Source organism: Haplochromis burtoni, unplaced genomic scaffold (assembly GCF_018398535.1).
Source record: "Haplochromis burtoni strain Fernald_Lab_line unplaced genomic scaffold, NCSU_Asbu1 Contig_360, whole genome shotgun sequence".
Classification (NCBI taxonomy): Eukaryota; Metazoa; Chordata; class Actinopteri; order Cichliformes; family Cichlidae; genus Haplochromis; species Haplochromis burtoni.
In genome coordinates this window covers 250434-270111 of record NW_024582721.1, presented here as the reverse complement: position 1 = coordinate 270111, position 19678 = coordinate 250434, and the positions used below count along the sequence as shown (strand labels likewise).

The window sequence follows — 19678 nt, the reverse complement described above, 5'->3', positions numbered from 1 at the left end:
ATATTACGTGAGCTAATGTGGCTAATGTGTCTTTGGATTAAAATTAATTCATTTGAAAATAAATGTTTTAATGTAACAAAAACCTTTAATGCATTATCTCAGCTAGAACCATGATTTCTGCCTGAGTCACGTCAGGTAGATTTTCAGTGGTGGTAAAGCTTCCCATGAGCCCACCATATTTCATGATGACATCAAACTGCATCTTTTAGTATTGCTTTGATTCTCAGACCCCGAGAGAAATGACATTGTGGGTTTAATGTCATTTCTCTACTGTCTTTGTTTACTGTCACTGTCTCTAAAATATTTTATTCTCTTGTGCCTTGACTGTTTGAAAGCTGTCATGGAATCAGGCGTTAGTGTTTATTGATGATTTGACTGTTGATAGAAATGCATGTAACGAATTTTGAAGTGTATAGCGCTAATTGAGTTTCTCAAAAGAAATGGGATGTTCTTCAACGGCCAAATCAGTCGCCTGATCTCAACCCAACAGAGCATGCTTTTGCGTTATTAAATACAAAACCGAATGCAGAAAGACCCACAAACAAGCAACAAGCAGGTGGCTACAGTAAAGGCCACTCAAGGCTCAAGACAGGAAACACAACATTTGGTGAAGTCAGTGGGTTCTAGGCTGCAGGTATAGCCTTCAGGTGTATTTACATTTAAATTTATGTTTATGAAAATGGGGGGCTGTGTGTAAAAGTTGTTGTAATTCTTAAGTAGTTCATGCAAAACTTTTGTTAAATGTCTTGAATTAGAATAACTTTTGTGAATTAATGTTATGAATTCATTTTTTCAATGTCTGTACTTCAGTCACATATTGATAAAATAATGGCACATAATGACTGGATTTCAACATTTTTTTTTTCTGAATTATGTGTTGCAGTGCCTCCTCAGATTGTGGTTCGACCGCGGGACCAGATCACAACTCCAGGTCGTACCGTAACCTTCCTCTGTGGCACCAAAGGAAACCCTCCGCCAGCCGTCTTCTGGCAAAAAGAAGGCAGCCAGGTGGGAAACGTTCCATGATTTTGTTTACAGTAGTTATGAAACATACTCTAATGAGTCTTTATTATAAAGATTTAATAGGCTTGTTTATGTACAGTTTATGTAAAGTCAAAACATTAGCTGTTTTCCACATTTCAGTACCAGTACTGGCCCCCAAACATCACAAAGCCTTTAATTACCAAGTACATACAGACCTTTACTTTTAACTCCAAGGGATTTGGTGCTAACAGTATTATGTGCATTTTTTAAACCTTTTTCTTTCAAAAAAGTTGATTTTAAGCTATCTGAAAATGTGCTGCACAATAACATCAGCATGAAATAAAGAAAAACCTACAGGTGAATTGCATCATCACAAGCAGGGCTCTGGTAAAGAGGGAAACAGTAAACTCTCATATTGTAATGTGCTATAGATACATTACTTTTTCTTATATTTATTTTACCCAATTTAAAGTAAATCCCAATATAACTTCACACAACTTTTACATTTTTTAAATTTAAAAGAACACTTGACGAGATCAAAAAATGTGCTTTAAATGAGCCTTTATAGGATTTTAATTACCGACTCTGTTTGCATGCCACTTTGCTACATGTGCTTTGAAGAGAGCCAACATTTCCCTTCCTTGTCATGGTCTCTGCTTTTATCATCCTTCGCTGTGTGCTGTAGTTTACTGCCAGAGTGACTCTCTCTCTCTCTCTCTCTCTCTCTCTCACACACACACACACACACACACACACACACACACACACACACACAAACACACAACAAACACACACACACACACTTACACTTTCCCATCATCCACACAGTGTATTATTTACCAAAGACCTGCACGTTTTCAGATGTGTTGAGACGTGTATGTGTTTGTGGGAGAGAGTCACCCTGTGATAAGCATTGCAGCCTGTTGGAATGCACTGAAAGGCCTGATGAGACTGCGTGGGTGCCTGTAGCTTGGCTTCCAGGTACAGATTAGGGAAACAGGGGGTGGCAGGGTAGGCTGGAGAATGTGTGGGAGAGGGAGAACGAGTGTGGAGGAGAGAGATAAAGCAGAGAAAGCATGGAAGACGAGGAGAAGGAAGAGAAGAAGAATGTGGGTAGCTTGTTCGAAATTTTGGCCCCGCATTCAGTGAAATGCTGAGATTTTACTGGGTTTACACAGTGATATATGACAAAGAAAAGTAGAAATGAAGGGAGGTGTTTGTCATTTATTATTGCACAATAACACAGGCTAAGTGTCTAAGGCTCATTGTGAATCAACCTGTTCTCACTCTATATGCTATCACAGCACGGGTTACCTTGTATTGCAATGCGTATATATACTTTTTTTAACTGATCACCTGAGAAAGATACCATGTGATCACAGGAAGATGTCCTTTTTGTAAAAGAATGCATTTGAACTCTATGGATAATCTTTTTCTAAACCTAATGAAGTACTTTTGGACCCCAAATCTAATCAAACATGACAACAAAAGTACTTATTATATTGTATCTCATACAGGGAGTGCAGAATTATTAGGCAAGTTGTATTTTTGAGGAATAATTTTATTATTGAACAACAACCATGTTCTCAATGAACCCAAAAAACTCATTAATATCAAAGCTGAATGTTTTTGGAAGTAGTTTTTAGTTTGTTTTTAGTTTTAGCTATTTTAGGGGGATATCTGTGTGTGCAGGTGACTATTACTGTGCATAATTATTAGGCAACTTAACAAAAAACAAATATATACCCATTTCAATTATTTATTTTTACCAGTGAAACCAATATAACATCTCCACATTCACAAATATACATTTCTGACATTCAAAAACAAAACAAAAACAAATCAGCGACCAATATAGCCACCTTTCTTTGCAAGGACACTCAAAAGCCTGCCATCCATGGATTCTGTCAGTGTTTTGATCTGTTCACCATCAACATTGCGTGCAGCAGCAACCACAGCCTCCCAGACACTGTTCAGAGAGGTGTACTGTTTTCCTCCTTGTAAATCTCACATTTGATGATGGACCACAGGTTCTCAATGGGGTTCAGATCAGGTGAACAAGGTGGCCATGTCATTAGTTTTTCTTCTTTTATACCCTTTCTTGCCAGCCACGCTGTGGAGTACTTGGACGCGTGTGATGGAGCATTGTCCTGCATGAAAATCATGTTTTTCTTGAAGGATGCAGACTTCTTCCTGTACCACTGCTTGAAGAAGGTGTCTTCCAGAAACTGGCAGTAGGACTGGGAGTTGAGCTTGACTCCATCCTCAACCCGAAAAGGCCCCACAAGCTCATCTTTGATGATACCAGCCCAAACCAGTACTCCACCTCCACCTTGCTGGCGTCTGAGTCGGACTGGAGCTCTCTGCCCTTTACCAATCCAGCCACGGGCCCATCCATCTGGCCCATCAAGACTCACTCTCATTTCATCAGTCCATAAAACCTTAGAAAAACCAGTCTTGAGATATTTCTTGGCCCAGTCTTGACGTTTCAGCTTGTGTGTCTTGTTCAGTGGTGGTCGTCTTTCAGCCTTTCTTACCTTGGCCATGTCTCTGAGTATTGCACACCTTGTGCTTTTGGGCACTCCAGTGATGTTGCAGCTCTGAAATATGGCCAAACTGGTGGCAAGTGGCATCTTGGCAGCTGCACGCTTGACTTTTCTCAGTTCATGGGCAGTTATTTTGCGCCTTGGTTTTTCCACACGCTTCTTGCGACCCTGTTGACTATTTTGAATGAAACGCTTGATTGTTCGATGATCACGCTTCAGAAGCTTTGCAATTTTGAGACTGCTGCATCCCTCTGCAAGATATCTCACTATTTTTGACTTTTCTGAGCCTGTCAAGTCCTTCTTTTGACCCATTTTGCCAAAGGAAAGGACGTTGCCTAATAATTATGCACACCTGATATAGGGTGTTGATGTCATTAGACCACACCCCTTCTCATTACAGAGATGCACATCACCTAATATGCTTAATTGGTAGTAGGCTTTCGAGCCTATACAGCTTGGAGTAAGACAACATGCATGAAGAGGATGATGTGGACAAAATACTCATTTGCCTAATAATTCTGCACTCCCTGTATTTGATATTTGATACTTCATTATTTGGTAGTATGACTTGGTTCTGAGACCTCTGGACCTTTCTTGACATTTTGTCGCATTTTCATGAGAAATGGGGAGCATGGGAGCTTTTCCCCCTTCCCACCCTGTTTGTCGGCGGCAGCTCAAAATGTGTGCATCCAACCTTACTGCACAAGAAGATGAATTCTGATTTTTTTTATGCCCTATATCATATTTTTGAGTCATCGGCTAATGTGCAGAGCTTGACTTTTTCACCTGCCTGAGCAGAAAAAAAGCAGAATTACAATTAAAATTAAAATTAAAATAGAAATAGCAGCATGGTGGTTAGCACTGTTGTCTCACAGCAAGCAAGTCTTGAGTTCACCAGCAGGCCAAGGTCTTTCTGTGTGGAGTTTGCATATTCTCCCTGTGTTTGCATGGGTTCTCTCCGGGCACTCTGGCTTTCTCCCACAGTCCAAAGACATGCATTTAGTGGGGAAAGGTTAACTGGAAACTCTAAATTGCCTATAGGTGCAAATGAGGGTATGAATGTGAGTGCAAATGGTTGTCTGTTTCTATGTGTTATCCCTGCAACAGACTGTGTTAGACCTGTCCAGGGTAAACCCTGCCTCTCGCCCTGGGGCTCCAGCACAAGGCTCCAAATACCTTTCAAACTTCTCAGCTTGTCCTTCACTCATTTTCAGTCCAGTCCTTGTACTCGAGTATTTTCAGAGAACTCTTCATATGTTAAGCCAGTTAACACTGACATATGAATCATAAAAATGGCACATAATGCATGAGATGAAGCAGTTTTGTGTCCATGCAAAACAGGCAACTTGGAAAAGATCCTATTTAAATTGTGTCTTTAAGACACTTCGCATAAAATTGCTGAATGGTTGCTTGATAGTTTCACAACTTGCCATTTTAATGTTGGCCCTGTTTCAGCCCACGTAAAATAATAAAGCAACTCCTGTGGTCGTTTTCTTCTCCAGATCTTGCTGTTCCCTGTCCAGGAGCCATCACAGTCAGGACGATTCACAGTGTCACTGAGTGGTGAGCTGACCATCAATGATGTCCAAGTTGAAGACTCTGGCTATTACATCTGCCAGGCCATCAGCGTGGCTGGAAGCATCCTGACCAAAGCCCTGCTCGAGGTAGAAAGTGGTGAGTATAGAAATATGAGATCATAGCTCACAGTATAAACAAATTAAACTTAATGGTGATAACATTAAAACTACAGCTAAATTATATATGGAGAAAAACTAGACTATCTCAATCCTTTCATATTGATTCAGTCTCCATTTTCTGTTCAAAATCAGTGTTTTTCTTGGCTTCGGGCATTTATTCATAGACTCAAGATCTAAGTTTAGTTAAAATGACATCTTGACATCATAACAATCACTGTCCTACAAAGTAATATAATTAGAAAACCTATATGCTTTCAAAGAAAATGTAGCTGTGAGAGGACACGACTGAACAAAAGAGCAGCAGAAATTGCCATATGGTAACTGTGCACATATCACTGACACTTGTGCATCCAGTTTAACCCAATACTTTAAGAACTCTGAGGAAAAAAAAGTGCTGAAGTTAACAATGTGTCATATTTGACGTTGTCTTGTTACATTGTTTTCAGATTCTGATTTGATTAATCATTCTTCACGACCATGCCCCACATGTGCACCAGTAGAAGTACGAAAAAGTTGTCATCCATCTTAAATTAAACATCCTTTTTTCCCAAATAAACAAACAGCAGGAGTCCTATCTGATGTAATCAAAAGGGACATATGATGATAGTTCTATGCAAATAACCTTGCTGCAACATATGCTCTCCTCGCTGCATCCTTTCCAGTGTGGCAGTAAACAGGGATTTTGTTCAGCTCCATCTAGACTAACTCCTGTGTTGGGTGTGTTCACATTTCCAGTTTAGCTTCAGTTAGCTGATGATATCAGAGCTTTCGACGGCTCAGAATACAAATGAGGGTATACAACGTGACTGTGGGCCAGTGGTAAATAGTAAGGTTCTATTTTGGGGTATCATGTTGTGGGTTTGTGTTCAACTTGTTCCACTTCTATTTATAAATGTGCAGGAATTTACTTGGCTTATCTAAACTGATCATAACTCAGTTGCTAGTTGGCAACACGTGTGCCATTCTGTTTACATTTGAGCTTGAGCCTACAGCCGTGCAGCTGTGGAGCACACCCATATATGACTATGACTTTCTCTGAGATCACCGTCTATGGCTTCAACACAGATGTAATGAGGCAGTGTGATAATTTGCAGGTGACAGACCCACATGCAAACTCCCAAGGCTGACTGAATATTTTTATATATATATTTTTGTTAAGGTCAGATGCCAAGGACAAAATTCACAAAGGAAACCAAACAAGTCCAGACGCCCCAAGAATAACTGAGAAAGCATGAGAGAGATTATGCAAAATGAGACAGGACTATTTATACGCACACTGAGGCCAGTCAGGGGGAGTGGACGCAGCTGGGGAAAACATAACATGAGTGTAGTCTGGATAACAATAGTAGTGGGGAAGCAACACAAACGGAAATGAAAATTAAATTCTGCAAGCACAGCTGTCAACTTGTCAAACTAAAATTTAACAACAACAAAAGGCTCCAAATACTAAGATCCAAATATGATAAACAAAAATTCTAAAGAGATACAAGAACCTAAACGTTAATAATAAATTCCATAAATACTCAACTGGAAGTGAAAGACGGAAACGCTCAGCCTGATATAATTCTGATGATAATCATTACAAATCACACAGGCAAGGAGGACTTAAAAATAACACAGTCCAAAACAAACCCTCAAATCAATGGAAAATTTAACTCAAACTATTTATAAAAATGTGAGCTCATTTTTATCTCCTCTTCCTGTAAGCTTCTTCCCCTTCACCACACCTTTGACAATAAAACCTTCTGTTATCTCTCATTTTGAGACAATGAATCAGTGAAGCTGTTCAGCACACGTCTTCATTTCAAAGAGTCAAAAGGGTGTGAGAATCAATTTGCCTGCATGCATAGCCACACATCCACATTCCCAAAAGTGGCCTCGTAGATGAGGGAGATTTGAGTCTAATAATCTAATCTAACCTAATCTAATGACTTTAGCTTTCATTGCTGGATGAGATGGAGATATAAAGTACATGCTTGTCAGTATTTTGTCTTTAACAAACCAACTCGTGAAATATTTAACAGATAAATTATGCAATTAAATATTCTTTAAATAATATCTATACTTTAACTGGTTTAAAGTTATTGAAAATATCTTACGTTGCATGGTTACCTAGAGACATTTAAAATCCAATATAAAAATTCATTCAGCCACTACTCGGTGCGATGCAGCGGTCCATGACTGACAGGAGGTCACTGTAGCCACACATTCCTGCCTGAGACAAATCTGTGCCATTGATTTGCATGTTGAAGTGGAGCAGCAGCAGAGAAAGGTAACCTGAGAGCCTTTGGCAGTAAATGTTCTCTTATAGTGATACTTTACATTCCACATGAGAGAAAATGTGGTTCCATGGGTCAGTATGAACATCTGTAACCCCGAGATTACACACGCTTGACTTTAGTGTGTTTTTCTCTGTGACTTTGGTTTCATTATAACTGCCTTCAGAAACCAAAGTAGACCTCACTTAGAGAGAAATATCACCTACAGCTGGCACTGTAATATAAACAAAGACAAACCCTGTTGATGAGGCATTTTCTTCTGGTCGAAGGTCACCTTTAAATGACAATATTTGATGTTACATTTATTTTGAAAGAATTCATATCAAATAAGAGACAACATGCATTGTCCATTATTGAGAATCATAATTCTGTGGTAGCCTGTGACAATGTCCTGCATATTCACTATTCCAAACTTTTTCTGTTTTCAAAACGCTTATCAGGTTATCAGATCAGAGAAATCATGTTGGCATAGGGTGTCACAGTTTGCACTGGCAGACTGTGTGGAGAGAGGAGGAGGACCTAAATGCAGACATTTGGAGCAAATCTATAATTTAACAAAGGGTGATCCGTTTATTTGTGGCTGGGAAAAAGGTACAAAACAAAAGGCAGATTAACACTAAGGCAAAACTAATTAGAGCTAAACTGTGAGAAACTAAATGCTAAACACAAGAGACCAAGAACATAAAACCCTGAACATGATGAAAACCTGGAAACATGGAGGCATGGAAACATGACATGAACTCAACAGACCAACAGACAAGGAATGAATGAAAACACAGATTAAATGCACACAGGAGGTGATCAGGGGAAGTGGAAACACATGGGGAAACAGCTGATTAGAATAAATATAATGACACTACAGGGGAAGTGAAACCAAACACAATGAACATGGAACACCAGCCCTCTTCAGAATAAAACGGGAAGCATAATGAGATGCAGACATGCCATTACGAGCTTGATAACATAGGACACGCAGACATGAAACACATGAAGGGCGAGGGAGACTTAAACACAGGGGTGAAGACACAAGGAGAATCTAATAAGCAATAAAGTATGGCAGGGCAACATCGGGCAAAATAGAAATGAATTTAGATAAGCTGATGAACATCAAAATAGAATAAAACTCAAAGTGCTGGGTCAAATGACCCAGGATCGGAACACACAGACAATAGAGACAGCCTAAAACCAGGAACTCTCATGTTGTCAGGTGATAGTGCAAACAACTGCTTCACCATTCTCACAGTGCCTTAATTGCCTCTTGGGGATAAATAAAGTCTTTCTGATTCTTTATGATGAAAAACCCCATATAATGTCACATCAGATTACTTGGAAAAAATTTAAGCTATCTAAAGCAAAATTAGATCTAATTTTTATTTTTAATGTAATGGCACCTTTGGAAATTTCAATAGTTGTGTTTGTTTTTGTTGTTGTTTGGAGGATGTCTACCAATCTCTTGTGTCAAGGGTGATGATGATGAAGCCAATGAAAAGTGTGGATTCACCTTAGTTTACTACTAAACTGCAGTACTGTGTGTGGTTCTGGAAACTTTTTCTTGTCGAATTGCCACAAATCTAACAAAGACTCTAGACCCAAAACTCAACATTTACTAATAATGTCGTCATAGTAACCTCTTGACAAGTAAATAATAATAATACTGTTTGAAATCTCTGTAATATTTGTTGTTTGTTGATTTGGTGTGTTGTTGGACGAGTCTGGCAACGCATCAAAATTATTTGGACATCTGAGAATAGTCATTTTTACTTTTTGAAAGGATCCGTCAAAAGATTGTTCTTTCACAGATCCTCTACACGTAAAAGTATAAAGAGCTTGCAACACCAGTAATTATAGTAGTTTTATTGAACACTGAAACAAACTTATATGTCCGTCTCATTGTCTTAGACAGGACTATCTGTAGATTTCTGCTTTCTGCAGAACACAGAGACAGACAGTGATAGATCACAAAGATCCTCAGAATAATGACAATAAACTTTCTGCTACTTTCGTGATGGTAGGCAGTGGGACAGTTTATGAAGTTTGTTTTCTGAAGTTTCAACTGCTATAATATTGTGTTTTTTGGTGCAAGAAGTGAAGCTAGATTAATAAATTAATAAACTGGATTGATAGACTATTGGCCTGATGAAATACCCGCTAATTATTGGTTATATTAAGTATCACACAGAAAAACCAGGGGAAATTGTGAAATTGAAGGCACCAATACCACAAACATGGTCAAGAGGTTAAGTTCTAGCTGGCTTTATAAGCTTTCACCTGTCAGTCAAGCAACTGTGTCCGCAATTTGAAATCAAGTGTTTAACTTTTAAAAAATCCCAATGAAATTATTTTTACAGACCTAGAAAAATACTTTTTCTTCTGTTAAATTGAGCATTTTACCCAGGGAGCAAAATCTTAGGTGTCATTACATATAAAATGATTTAGATGTTTGCGTCCTTTCGAATACTTTCTAGGCTTTTGATCATTTGCATTTATGCTAGATAAAGTGTAGTGGTGCAAACGCTTCAGTACAGTGAAGTAATCACCTTTGGTTCAAATCCCATCCTCATGTGAATGTTCTATGTTCCTACAGCACCTTCAGACCGGGTCCCTCCCATCATCCGCCAAGGACCAGCCAATCACACATTAGCTCCTGGATCCATGGCTCAGTTACACTGTCACATCATGGGCAACCCCATGCCCAGCATACAATGGGAAAAAGATGGCCAAAGGATCCTGGGAAATGATGGTCGAATCAGCTTGATGGAAAATGGAACTTTTCAGATCACCAACCTCCAGGTACTGGAATAAGACTCATACTCTTACATTCATTTGCTGTTTAATAACAATGCAAATATAGTGCGTTTCATTTTTTTCCAATCCCATGTTAACGAAGCCGTTTGCTTTTTAAACTCGCGGCTTTTCTATGATGACATTCAGCAGTGTGTATTTTATAGTCCCTGTAATCCCACCACACTCATTAAAATGTATCCACTGTCTGCATGTATCAGTATTAGCACATCAAACATGATGTAGTTTACAGAAGATAAACCTAATCCAAGAGATAAAACAACAGCTTTAATTCCAGGAAAGTATGAAGCATTTAAACAGAGGACAATTTTACGGTTGACTCAGACGATGAGTTTTTATGAGCGGAGGAGAGGTGGGGAACATTGAGGTGTGATCAACATGACAATGAGCGTGTGAGGCCATTAGCGGTCGTTAGCGCCGTCTTACTCCATGCTAATGAAATCTATTCTGCCCAGAATTCCCTCCTGGGTACGAAGCAGCACCTGAGGTCACTGCAGCCTCGAAGAGACTCGAGGAGGCGTGCGCATTAATTGATTGTGGGTTCTCAATGATTAACGATCGCTGAGACTTGTAATTAAATCCTCAATGCATCAGTACAAGTGAGGACTGGATGAATAAAAGAGAGGGCTAGAAACTGAGAAACAGGGGTGAGGGAGAGGATAGAAGCAGAAATAGCTGAGACTCAGAGGCCTAAAGTACATTTTAAGATGCATTTGTGTCATGGTGGAATAAAAGGAAATGTCTTGACAGCTGAGAGCACCATCTTGGAAGTGCTCAGCCTTTGGAACTCATTTGAAGCTGTCAGACAGCATGTTGAAGTTCTCATCAGACTTCAATTCATTTTGATCTGGAACATCAAAACCAATGGTATTTATGGCCTAAGACTGCAGGAACAAGATCACAGAATTACACATAAAAATTATTCATTTTGAAATGTTGTTCCATACACTTAAGAAGATGCCTTGTCAGTGATGACATACATTTTTTTGTGGAGTCCATCACTAACACAAGGAATCAAGACCCAGAGTCATGTCGAAATCCATCGTCTGTGTTGCTGTACAGGCAAGTGGTTTGAGCTGTAATGACGGTAGAAAAAATCCCAAAATACAGTCATCCAAGCAGCTCTCCTGCTTTGAACTAACATCCTATCATTTAGTACACAGGCTCGTCATCTTATAATATTAATTTGTAGAGAATTTACCTGTAGAGTCGATAAAGTGCATTGAAAAGAAAGTTGTTTCATTTTGATTATGTTAGCATGACAGCATGTGAATATTTAACCTAGCTGTCACTAAACAGGATGTAGATCTGATATATAATATGTTTTATAGGTCTTTGGTAACGAACTAAAGGTCTGGGTAAATGTTTAACCCAGTAATGGTTAAGTAATCCAGGATTTTTGCTTATGAAAGTAGATATCTTGACATTTCGGCAACAAATACAAAGACAAACTAATTATTTTGACATTGAAGTTTGGATTTAAAAAAAAACAACACATTTTGTATTGGACACTAAAATTTTAGTAGCAGATCATTCAGATCACATACGTTGTGAGATGGGATTCAGTAGGTGCCCACCCACACCCACACTGGAACCACCGACAAGAGTTTTTGACATGCTTTAAGCCATACTCCCTCTCAGTGTCTCAGAAAAACCCAATAACTTTTCATTCTGTTCTATTTACATGCTGCCTAATAATGTGTTTAAAAGATGCCATTGTGACAGGAAGTAATGCTATTTGTTACATCATAGCTTCATTGCTACATTGATAATCCATCAGCTATAAAGATATTTCATTCATTGCCACAAATGTCAACACATTTTATCAACATAGTCCAGTTCCATTAAATGTCCCATAAATGAAATGCAGTCGTTTTGAAAGGAACCTGTTACTGATGACGACGATGATGATGATGATGATGAAAAACAGAACAGGGGACATATCAGCTCTGGGTGCTGCAGCACCTGCCACTATATATCTCAGGGGACTCAGCTATAAGTCTTCTCATGTAGGCTAACCAAGTGACACACACTGTGGTTAAACATCCATTTGACCCATGGCATTGGATTATAAGAGATTCAATTCAAATAAAGTCTTTTAGATAATCCCCAAAGTTTGATTCTCTTCATTTGGACGCAGCGTTTTCAGTGGGAGAAACGTTTCGTCACTCATCCAAGTGACTTCTTCAGTCTCAGCTGACTGCAGGTTTCCCCAACCTTATAAACAGTACATTTGCATAATGACTGAAACCAGCCCACTGAAGGAACAGTGGGCTGGGAGGTCATTTCCTTTATCATTATTATATTATTATCATTAATATGCAAATTCCCATGACCATAGAAGTCACCTGGATGAGTGAGAAAACGTTTCTCCCACTGAAAACGCTGCGTCCAGATGAAGAGAATCAAACTTTGGGGATTTACTTACCTGGATGATTGAGCATGCATCAAGATGTTTTAGATAATGGGACTAAACTGCTTTGTTGTTGGTGATATTTTTTATTATACAAGGATTGGCTGTGGACAATGTGTCAAAGCAATGAAAAGAAGTTGCTAAGAAACAGATTTTCTTTTTCTTAATAATATATATTAAAATAAGTAAAGGCAAATGTTTACAATGTTTTTTCAGTGATTGATTTTTTTTTGTTGCCATCTACACTGACAATTGTTAAACCTGGGGTAGTTTAAAAGATTCATAATGCTCATTTTAAAAAGCTCTTCTATGAATTAGCTCTAAAGTCTAAACATGTTAAATACCAAAATAAGCATAACCTTTAAAATGGACAAACAATGAAATCAGACATTTAACTCAGTATAAATAAGTCAATTTCCGCTGTGCCCCTGGAGTAGGACAGATGGTCTGTTTGTTCCTTGTACCCTGGCAATGAGGAGATGCCATTATCCTGGGATCTCTGCCAGACACACTCTATCGTTGTCCGTCACTTTGGTGCCAAGACTCCCAGGCCAGACGGGACGTGTATGTGTGTGTGTATGGCGCTGCTAAATCGTAGCAGGCCGTGGGGTACGTTATAGGGGCTACTAATGTTAGATAAATACGGAAGCGAAACAGGTGAAGGCCAACAAAGCCTGGGGAGTGTGAGAAGGACTACATGGACACAGCTAAACAGATTTCTGGGAGTAATCAGATTAAAGCAGGAAATCAAATTCCTATGTTGACTTTAAATCCCGGCATACACGCGTTATAGTTGATAATCAGATTTTCCTTCTGCACACACCCAAAAATAGGCTCTGACATCATTATCACCCTTCTGGCTGCTGATGTGCAGGATGTTTATGCTGGTGCTTTTGGGATGGGGTGCAGGTGGAGGGTAAATGAAAAGGGCACCAATGTTCACATTGCTCTGTAGGACTGCCAGATTATTTCTGCAAATTGTATTAAAAAATATCTCAAAGATCAAATATGTGCTATTTAAAGCATAAAAAATAAACATTGACATGTGCCTTCTTTAGGATTGGCGCTCCTCCCTTCTGCTCTCCTCTTGCCTCATACATTTTTTAGAAATGTGTTTTGCGCGCTTGCCCAAAGCTGCCAGCCTTGATTAATAGTCAGGTGTCCCAGCTATTTACCCCACCCACCCTCTGTGCGGAGTCCCTATCCACCGATCAAATGCTACCATCTGGGGGCCCCCTTTTTCCCCTCAGACAGACGCACAAGCCGGCCTACAGGTCAACTCAAGGTCAGGGCCTCTAGAAAGAGGAGAGATGAGTCACCCTGAGCAGGAGGGGAGAGGGACTGAGCGTGTGCACAGTGATCAGCGAGGCATTAGGTGTGAGAGGTTCTGCTGTCCACATCTTCTGCATAATGTGAAAGGTTTTCATTGCAAGTAAAATGAGCTGATGTGGCAGAATAAGTGAGTAAGGGAAGGCTGATTGTGTTTGCAGTGGATTTATCAATTGCCATGTAAATTGATGAACTACTGAAACATCTCACAGCAAGCAGCTGAAAAACTAACTGCAACCACACACACAGAGCTGGAAATAATTATGTATAGAGCCAGGAGGCCTTGTAGGCGTAACTTATATTAACCACAGTCTTTTGTCTTCATCATTTATTGCAAACTGAGGTGTGACACATGGAGTTTTAAATGTGTGTTAATGCAAATAGTTTGTTTGACATATTTTCTCACATAAAAGCACGTATTACCTCTTTCCCATCAATACAGTAACAATCACCAAGGAGTTCAAGGGAGCAGAGGGTAGTTGCCTTCTGAGGTTGCAGCCCAAGAAGCCCTGACATTATAAGCACTCTTTCTTCACCAATACATCAATAAGACTTTTTTTTTTTTTTTGGAGCTGTGTGTTTGCTCTGTGTCGTAGGTTTTATGATGAAAACAGAGTCGGAGAAACATGCTTTTATGCTTTTTTTATATATAGGTTTAATAGTTGCTAGTGCTGCAAAAGTATATTATTACTTACACCAATCAATTCACATCAGTAGTGTGCTACAGACCTATCCTGGTGTCAGAGCTAACAGGAAATTTAAGACACCTGGTGATGTAGATTCCTCTGATCTAGAAGGACTTTGTGTTATTTACCAGCATGTATGCTATTTGATTAGCCAAGTGGTGGGTGCTCCGTTTACTTAAGTACACATCTCAGTATGTTATGGCTCACACGCAGTAAATGTTCCCACCCCTTTCTTGATGTTTTAGCACTGTTTAACACTAACACTGAACATGAGATGATTTTTAACAGAATGAATGAAATGAATAAGTGGTCAACCTGAAGGGATAAAGTTCAAGTAATTAAAAAGCATGTTTAGAGGCACTGCTCTTGCAAACTGCTGCTACCTTTAGTGTCACAGTGAAAGACCCCCTAGCAGCTCCTTCTTGTAAGCAATTTCACAGCCCACCTAGCTTTTGGCTTGCTTTTCTAAAAACTTAATAGTATTCAGCTATACACACACTCGTACACACAGGCACATTTATCACACACTTCTTAATTACATCTGCTCATAGCCTGTCCAGAATGCTAAGTAGCTGTTGAGTAGAAAGACTGGTGCCTCAGACATTTCTAGACCTCTAGCTGGTCATTAAAATTCTGTCCTTTGATCCTTTGCTTTAACTCTCCTCCTTAGATGAGAAACATAAAAGCCACCAGCTTGACTTTAGCTTTGACTTCAGATAGGTCCACTGAGATTCTATCATTTATGGAGGAAAATAAAATAACTGCATTTGACAACATCTCTGAAGTAGAAGTTAATTAAAACAGATGTTATGTTGAGGTAGCCTAATCAGAATGGAGATTGTCATGTGTAAGTGATTCCTGGGAGAAAAAGATTTTTAATATAGTGTTATGACGAATAAAAGCAGAACAAGATAAACACATTGTAAATATTATTTCAAGTGCCTTAACAGAAATGTGATTTTTTTAAGGTATTGAACTGTAGATGATAAATCTTGTAGGATGTCACTATAGGTCGAAACAATACTAATGAACTCCATCTGAATTACCATGTGGCCCATGTGCCTTTAAACTTCATCTGTGAGTTGTTCCATCAATCAGCACACCAGTGACTCTGTGCTGCTGTCAGGAGTAGATGTCATTAAAAGAATCACAGCATTCAGACATGAGCGTTCTTCCAAGAATCTCATGACATATGAATGTGTTGGTGTTATGACTCACTCAGTACTCTTAATTTTGGAAAAGTTGTAACGGCTGTCTCACTTACAGTAACAATCGTGTTGGATTTTCAACACATCATTAGTATGAATGTTGGTCAAAGGGCAGAAGCTTCCTCTAAAGACTCGAGACATCTGCAGACTTTTGAGGACGTGCTGGTGCTGCTCTAAAACATAATGAAGTGGCATGTTTAATGGGCATGCTGTGTTTTATTTTGAAACTTCATTTATTTTTCTGCGCTTTTATTGTGTCTCACTTGCTGCCCTCTTCATCTGCTCTGGGTAGTTTAGTATGGCTTTCTTTGGAAACGTGCTGTGGCACGTCTGCTAGAATGGCAGCCTTGGCCTTGGCCTTGGATATCATCAGCCAGTGTAACAGACAACACATGGGTAAAGCTAGCCTCCAGGCTGTCTCTGCCAGAATGAGACTGTAGCTGAAAACAGACTTAGATGCTTTTTATAGTTGTTCTTAATAGTGGATGAATCACATTTTAGTATTTCTTAGGTCTTTGATGACAGATTGTTCTGTGGCAACACTAATATAAACTAATGTTGAACTAAACTAGTTTAGCCTTATAGTAATATAAGGGCGGAGAGCCAGGAATTTGAAAACAGTGCCTTCAGATAAGTTTATTTAAGTATATTTCATATCTCCTTTTATGTTGGCACACCACAACAGCTTGTCCAAGCACAATGAGTCAGCAACATGGGGCGAAAGGTTTCCAATGTTCCTCTTGGTTCCTGAATAAAAACAAGAGTGGCACTAAGTGGCCCAGGTCTGAATGAGAGAAAGCCACCTGTACGGCAGATTGATGAAGGTAGCAATTTTCTATATTCTACTTTTCAAAAGGTCTTTAGGGATGAATATACACAAAGCTAAAAGAAGGTTCATCTTTCTTAGACATATAGCCACAAATGGGAGCTGCATGATGCTACAAGTTGACAGTAATAAGCACATTTTTCTGTACTGTGAAAGTGCATTGAAGGTATAGTTACCTGGTTGGCTTTGCATTAATAAAATCTCCCTGCTCCAAAAGCTTTGCATCCACACCAACTTCCAACTGCTCAGCACTCTCTCTGCAAACAATCTGGTTGGAGAGATATGACATTTAGTCTCAATCACTGGTAATGGGTGCATTACCACAGTATCACACACACGCATGCACAATAAACTAATGATACACGTTTTACTGTTGCCAGGAAACAGACTCTGGGGTTTACACCTGCCTGGCTAGCAGCTCCAGCGGAGAGACGAGTTGGAGTGGAGTGCTCACAGTCAAAGGTAAATTGTCTCTGTGTGATTTAAATACATGCAAATGGAAGCTCTATGAAGTGTCTGCATATAACACAGAGATGCTACATGTGACGAGAAAGAAAATGTCCATGTATATGAAGTGCTGTTTAAAAAAGTAATGCTGATTGTCACTTGTTAAATGTCTCCTTATTAAATGTGGGCAACTTAAAATTCATCAGCTGTGACTGAGTGTAGGATGTGTGACTTCACTGTAAAAAGCCAGAGTGTAGGTAGTGTTCCTCATGTCTGTGTAATTGCTTAAATGAAACAAGTAGCTGGGTCTAATTAAAGCACTTAGCCCCTGCTGTTCCTGAGCCAACTGCAAATCTAAATGTCAGTAATTGTATGCATGTGAATCCTGGGGTGAAGAGAAAGGACAAGAGAGGTAAAGCAAAGGTGAGAATATGCTGATGACCAAATTTGGGGTACAAATGTGAGATATCATCTGTCTTAAAACACCCCATTTATTTAAGTGCTTTGTGTGGCTCTGCCCTTTTTTACTTTCTCTGCAGTGGAGCAGGCATTGGCACATAAAATATTTCAAGCAGTAAAAGATTTGTTTATATGACATTAAATGAAGCCTTTAACGACTTAACAAGCTACTCTGATAACACCTAAGTCTGTTATTTGACTATTAGTGTCAGAACAGTTGACTCGGGTGTAACAGCAAAATCACAAAGTCTGTTAGAAGTGAGGAGCTCCACCTGCGGCGATGAGGATGCTAATGCTCAGTCAACATTAGTGGGACTACAGAGAGGACGTAATGAAACAGTAGCACTAAAGCCAGCTGTTATAATTAAATGTGCACTATTCTCTTCCACCTTTCCTGCTACTCCTCCTCCTTCCTGTCGCTTCCCTTTCCATTCAGAGAGCGCAGACGTGTCGGTAGCTCAGGCCACTGAACCCTTCCAGCTGCCAGGCCCGCCACATAAGCCCATAGTCACGGATGTGTCCAAGAACAGTGTCTCTCTGACCTGGCAACCCAATGCCCATGAGGGAGGAGCCGCTGTCACCTCCTACATCATTGAGGCCTTCAGGTAAGTTGACATTGCTATGTTAATCCAGAGCTCTTCATTTCTCTTATACTTTTTGCACTTCTCACCTGTGGTTGTGTGTCTGGATGTAGAGTGGGTTATCTACCAATCAGAAGGTTGGTGGTTTGATACCTGGCTCTGTATAGCGAAGTATACTTGTGTAAGATACTGAATCTCAAGTAGGCCCCGATGCATCAATCAATGAGTGTGTGAATTTCAGAAAAGAGTGTTTTTATCATTGTGTTTGTGTGAATGAAGTTTGAAATTAAAAAATGCTTTGAGTGCTCAGTTACAGTAGAAAAGTGCTATATAAGTACAAGTGCATTTACATTTGTCTTCTTTATTTAACAGTTTTAGGATTTTTTTCTGCAGAAGCCGTGCTCCTTTTGGAACCAAGAAATACTAAATACTAGTTTCTTTAATGTGACTCCAACTTAAACTGAGTAATAATCTGGAAATAATAATATTATTAATTTGATGACAAGTTGCTGATAAGTCGCTAAAAAACACCTTGACACCTTAACAACCTAAAATAATATTGTCTTTTCTCTTGTGGCTTATCTAAATCTGAGTGGGCCTCCACAGAACCCTACAGGTATCTTCACCTGAGCAGAGGTCAGCCTTGGATTAATTAGACCCAGAATAGATTTAGCTAAACAGGGCGGGTGGTTCAGAAGGAAGCCTCTAGATGAAGATAGGCAAATGAAATATGTCCTGCCAATTTGATAAAGATGGGGACACCGGCAGCGCTTAATCAGATCCAGACGTCCACTGTGTCCCATGGCAACGCCTGAACATTTCAGAATAAAGCAAACGGATTTTCTCTAAAGCAGCTGGAGGGGACCACAGGGATGTTTACAATAACATTTCCTTGCCTGAGGCTTGTTTGTAGGAGCACTAGTATGTCTGCTTATGCCATATGTGGTATGTAATAGGGTTTATTTAATGCACAAAGGCACACTTTCCATTTTCCTGCTGATGCTGTATCGATTTTGTCTTCTGTACACCTGTGTGAACTCTCTTCCACCATAAAGTTGCCTTGAAGCCAGTACTCAGGGTGTTGTGCTCACATACGCACACGCACACAAACACACGCCACACACACATCCAGACACACACACATGTGTGTGTATTCATATCCTTGTGGGGACATCTCATTGACATAATGCTTTCCCTAGCTGCTTACCCTAACCCTAACCATAACAAATGAATTCCTAAACCTAAACCTAACCATAACCAAACTGTAACCCTGAGACTAAAACCACATTTTGAGTCTCAAAAATGCCTTCAAACTTGTGAGGACTGGGATTTTGGTCTCTGTAAGGGCTGTTGGTGCCCACAAGTATAGTAAACTTCCAATGTTTGGTCCCCACAAAGATATGAATACACACACACACACA

The 19678-nt window shown here is 39.5% G+C and overlaps 1 protein-coding gene across 5 annotated transcripts in view; it reads left to right on the top strand.

The window, feature by feature from the left end:
• Window positions 1–19678, top strand: part of robo3 (roundabout, axon guidance receptor, homolog 3 (Drosophila)) — a 177456-nt gene that overhangs the window by 141596 nt on the left and 16182 nt on the right. For all 5 annotated transcript variants that reach the window (XM_005943356.3, XM_014340418.2, XM_005943358.3 and 2 more), the window contains 5 exons: window positions 884–1008; window positions 5033–5204; window positions 10091–10296; window positions 17151–17232; window positions 18113–18281. In XM_005943356.3, coding sequence (XP_005943418.1) covers window positions 884–1008; window positions 5033–5204; window positions 10091–10296; window positions 17151–17232; window positions 18113–18281 — 754 coding nt within the window. The remainder of the gene's footprint in view (window positions 1–883; window positions 1009–5032; window positions 5205–10090; window positions 10297–17150; window positions 17233–18112; window positions 18282–19678) is intronic.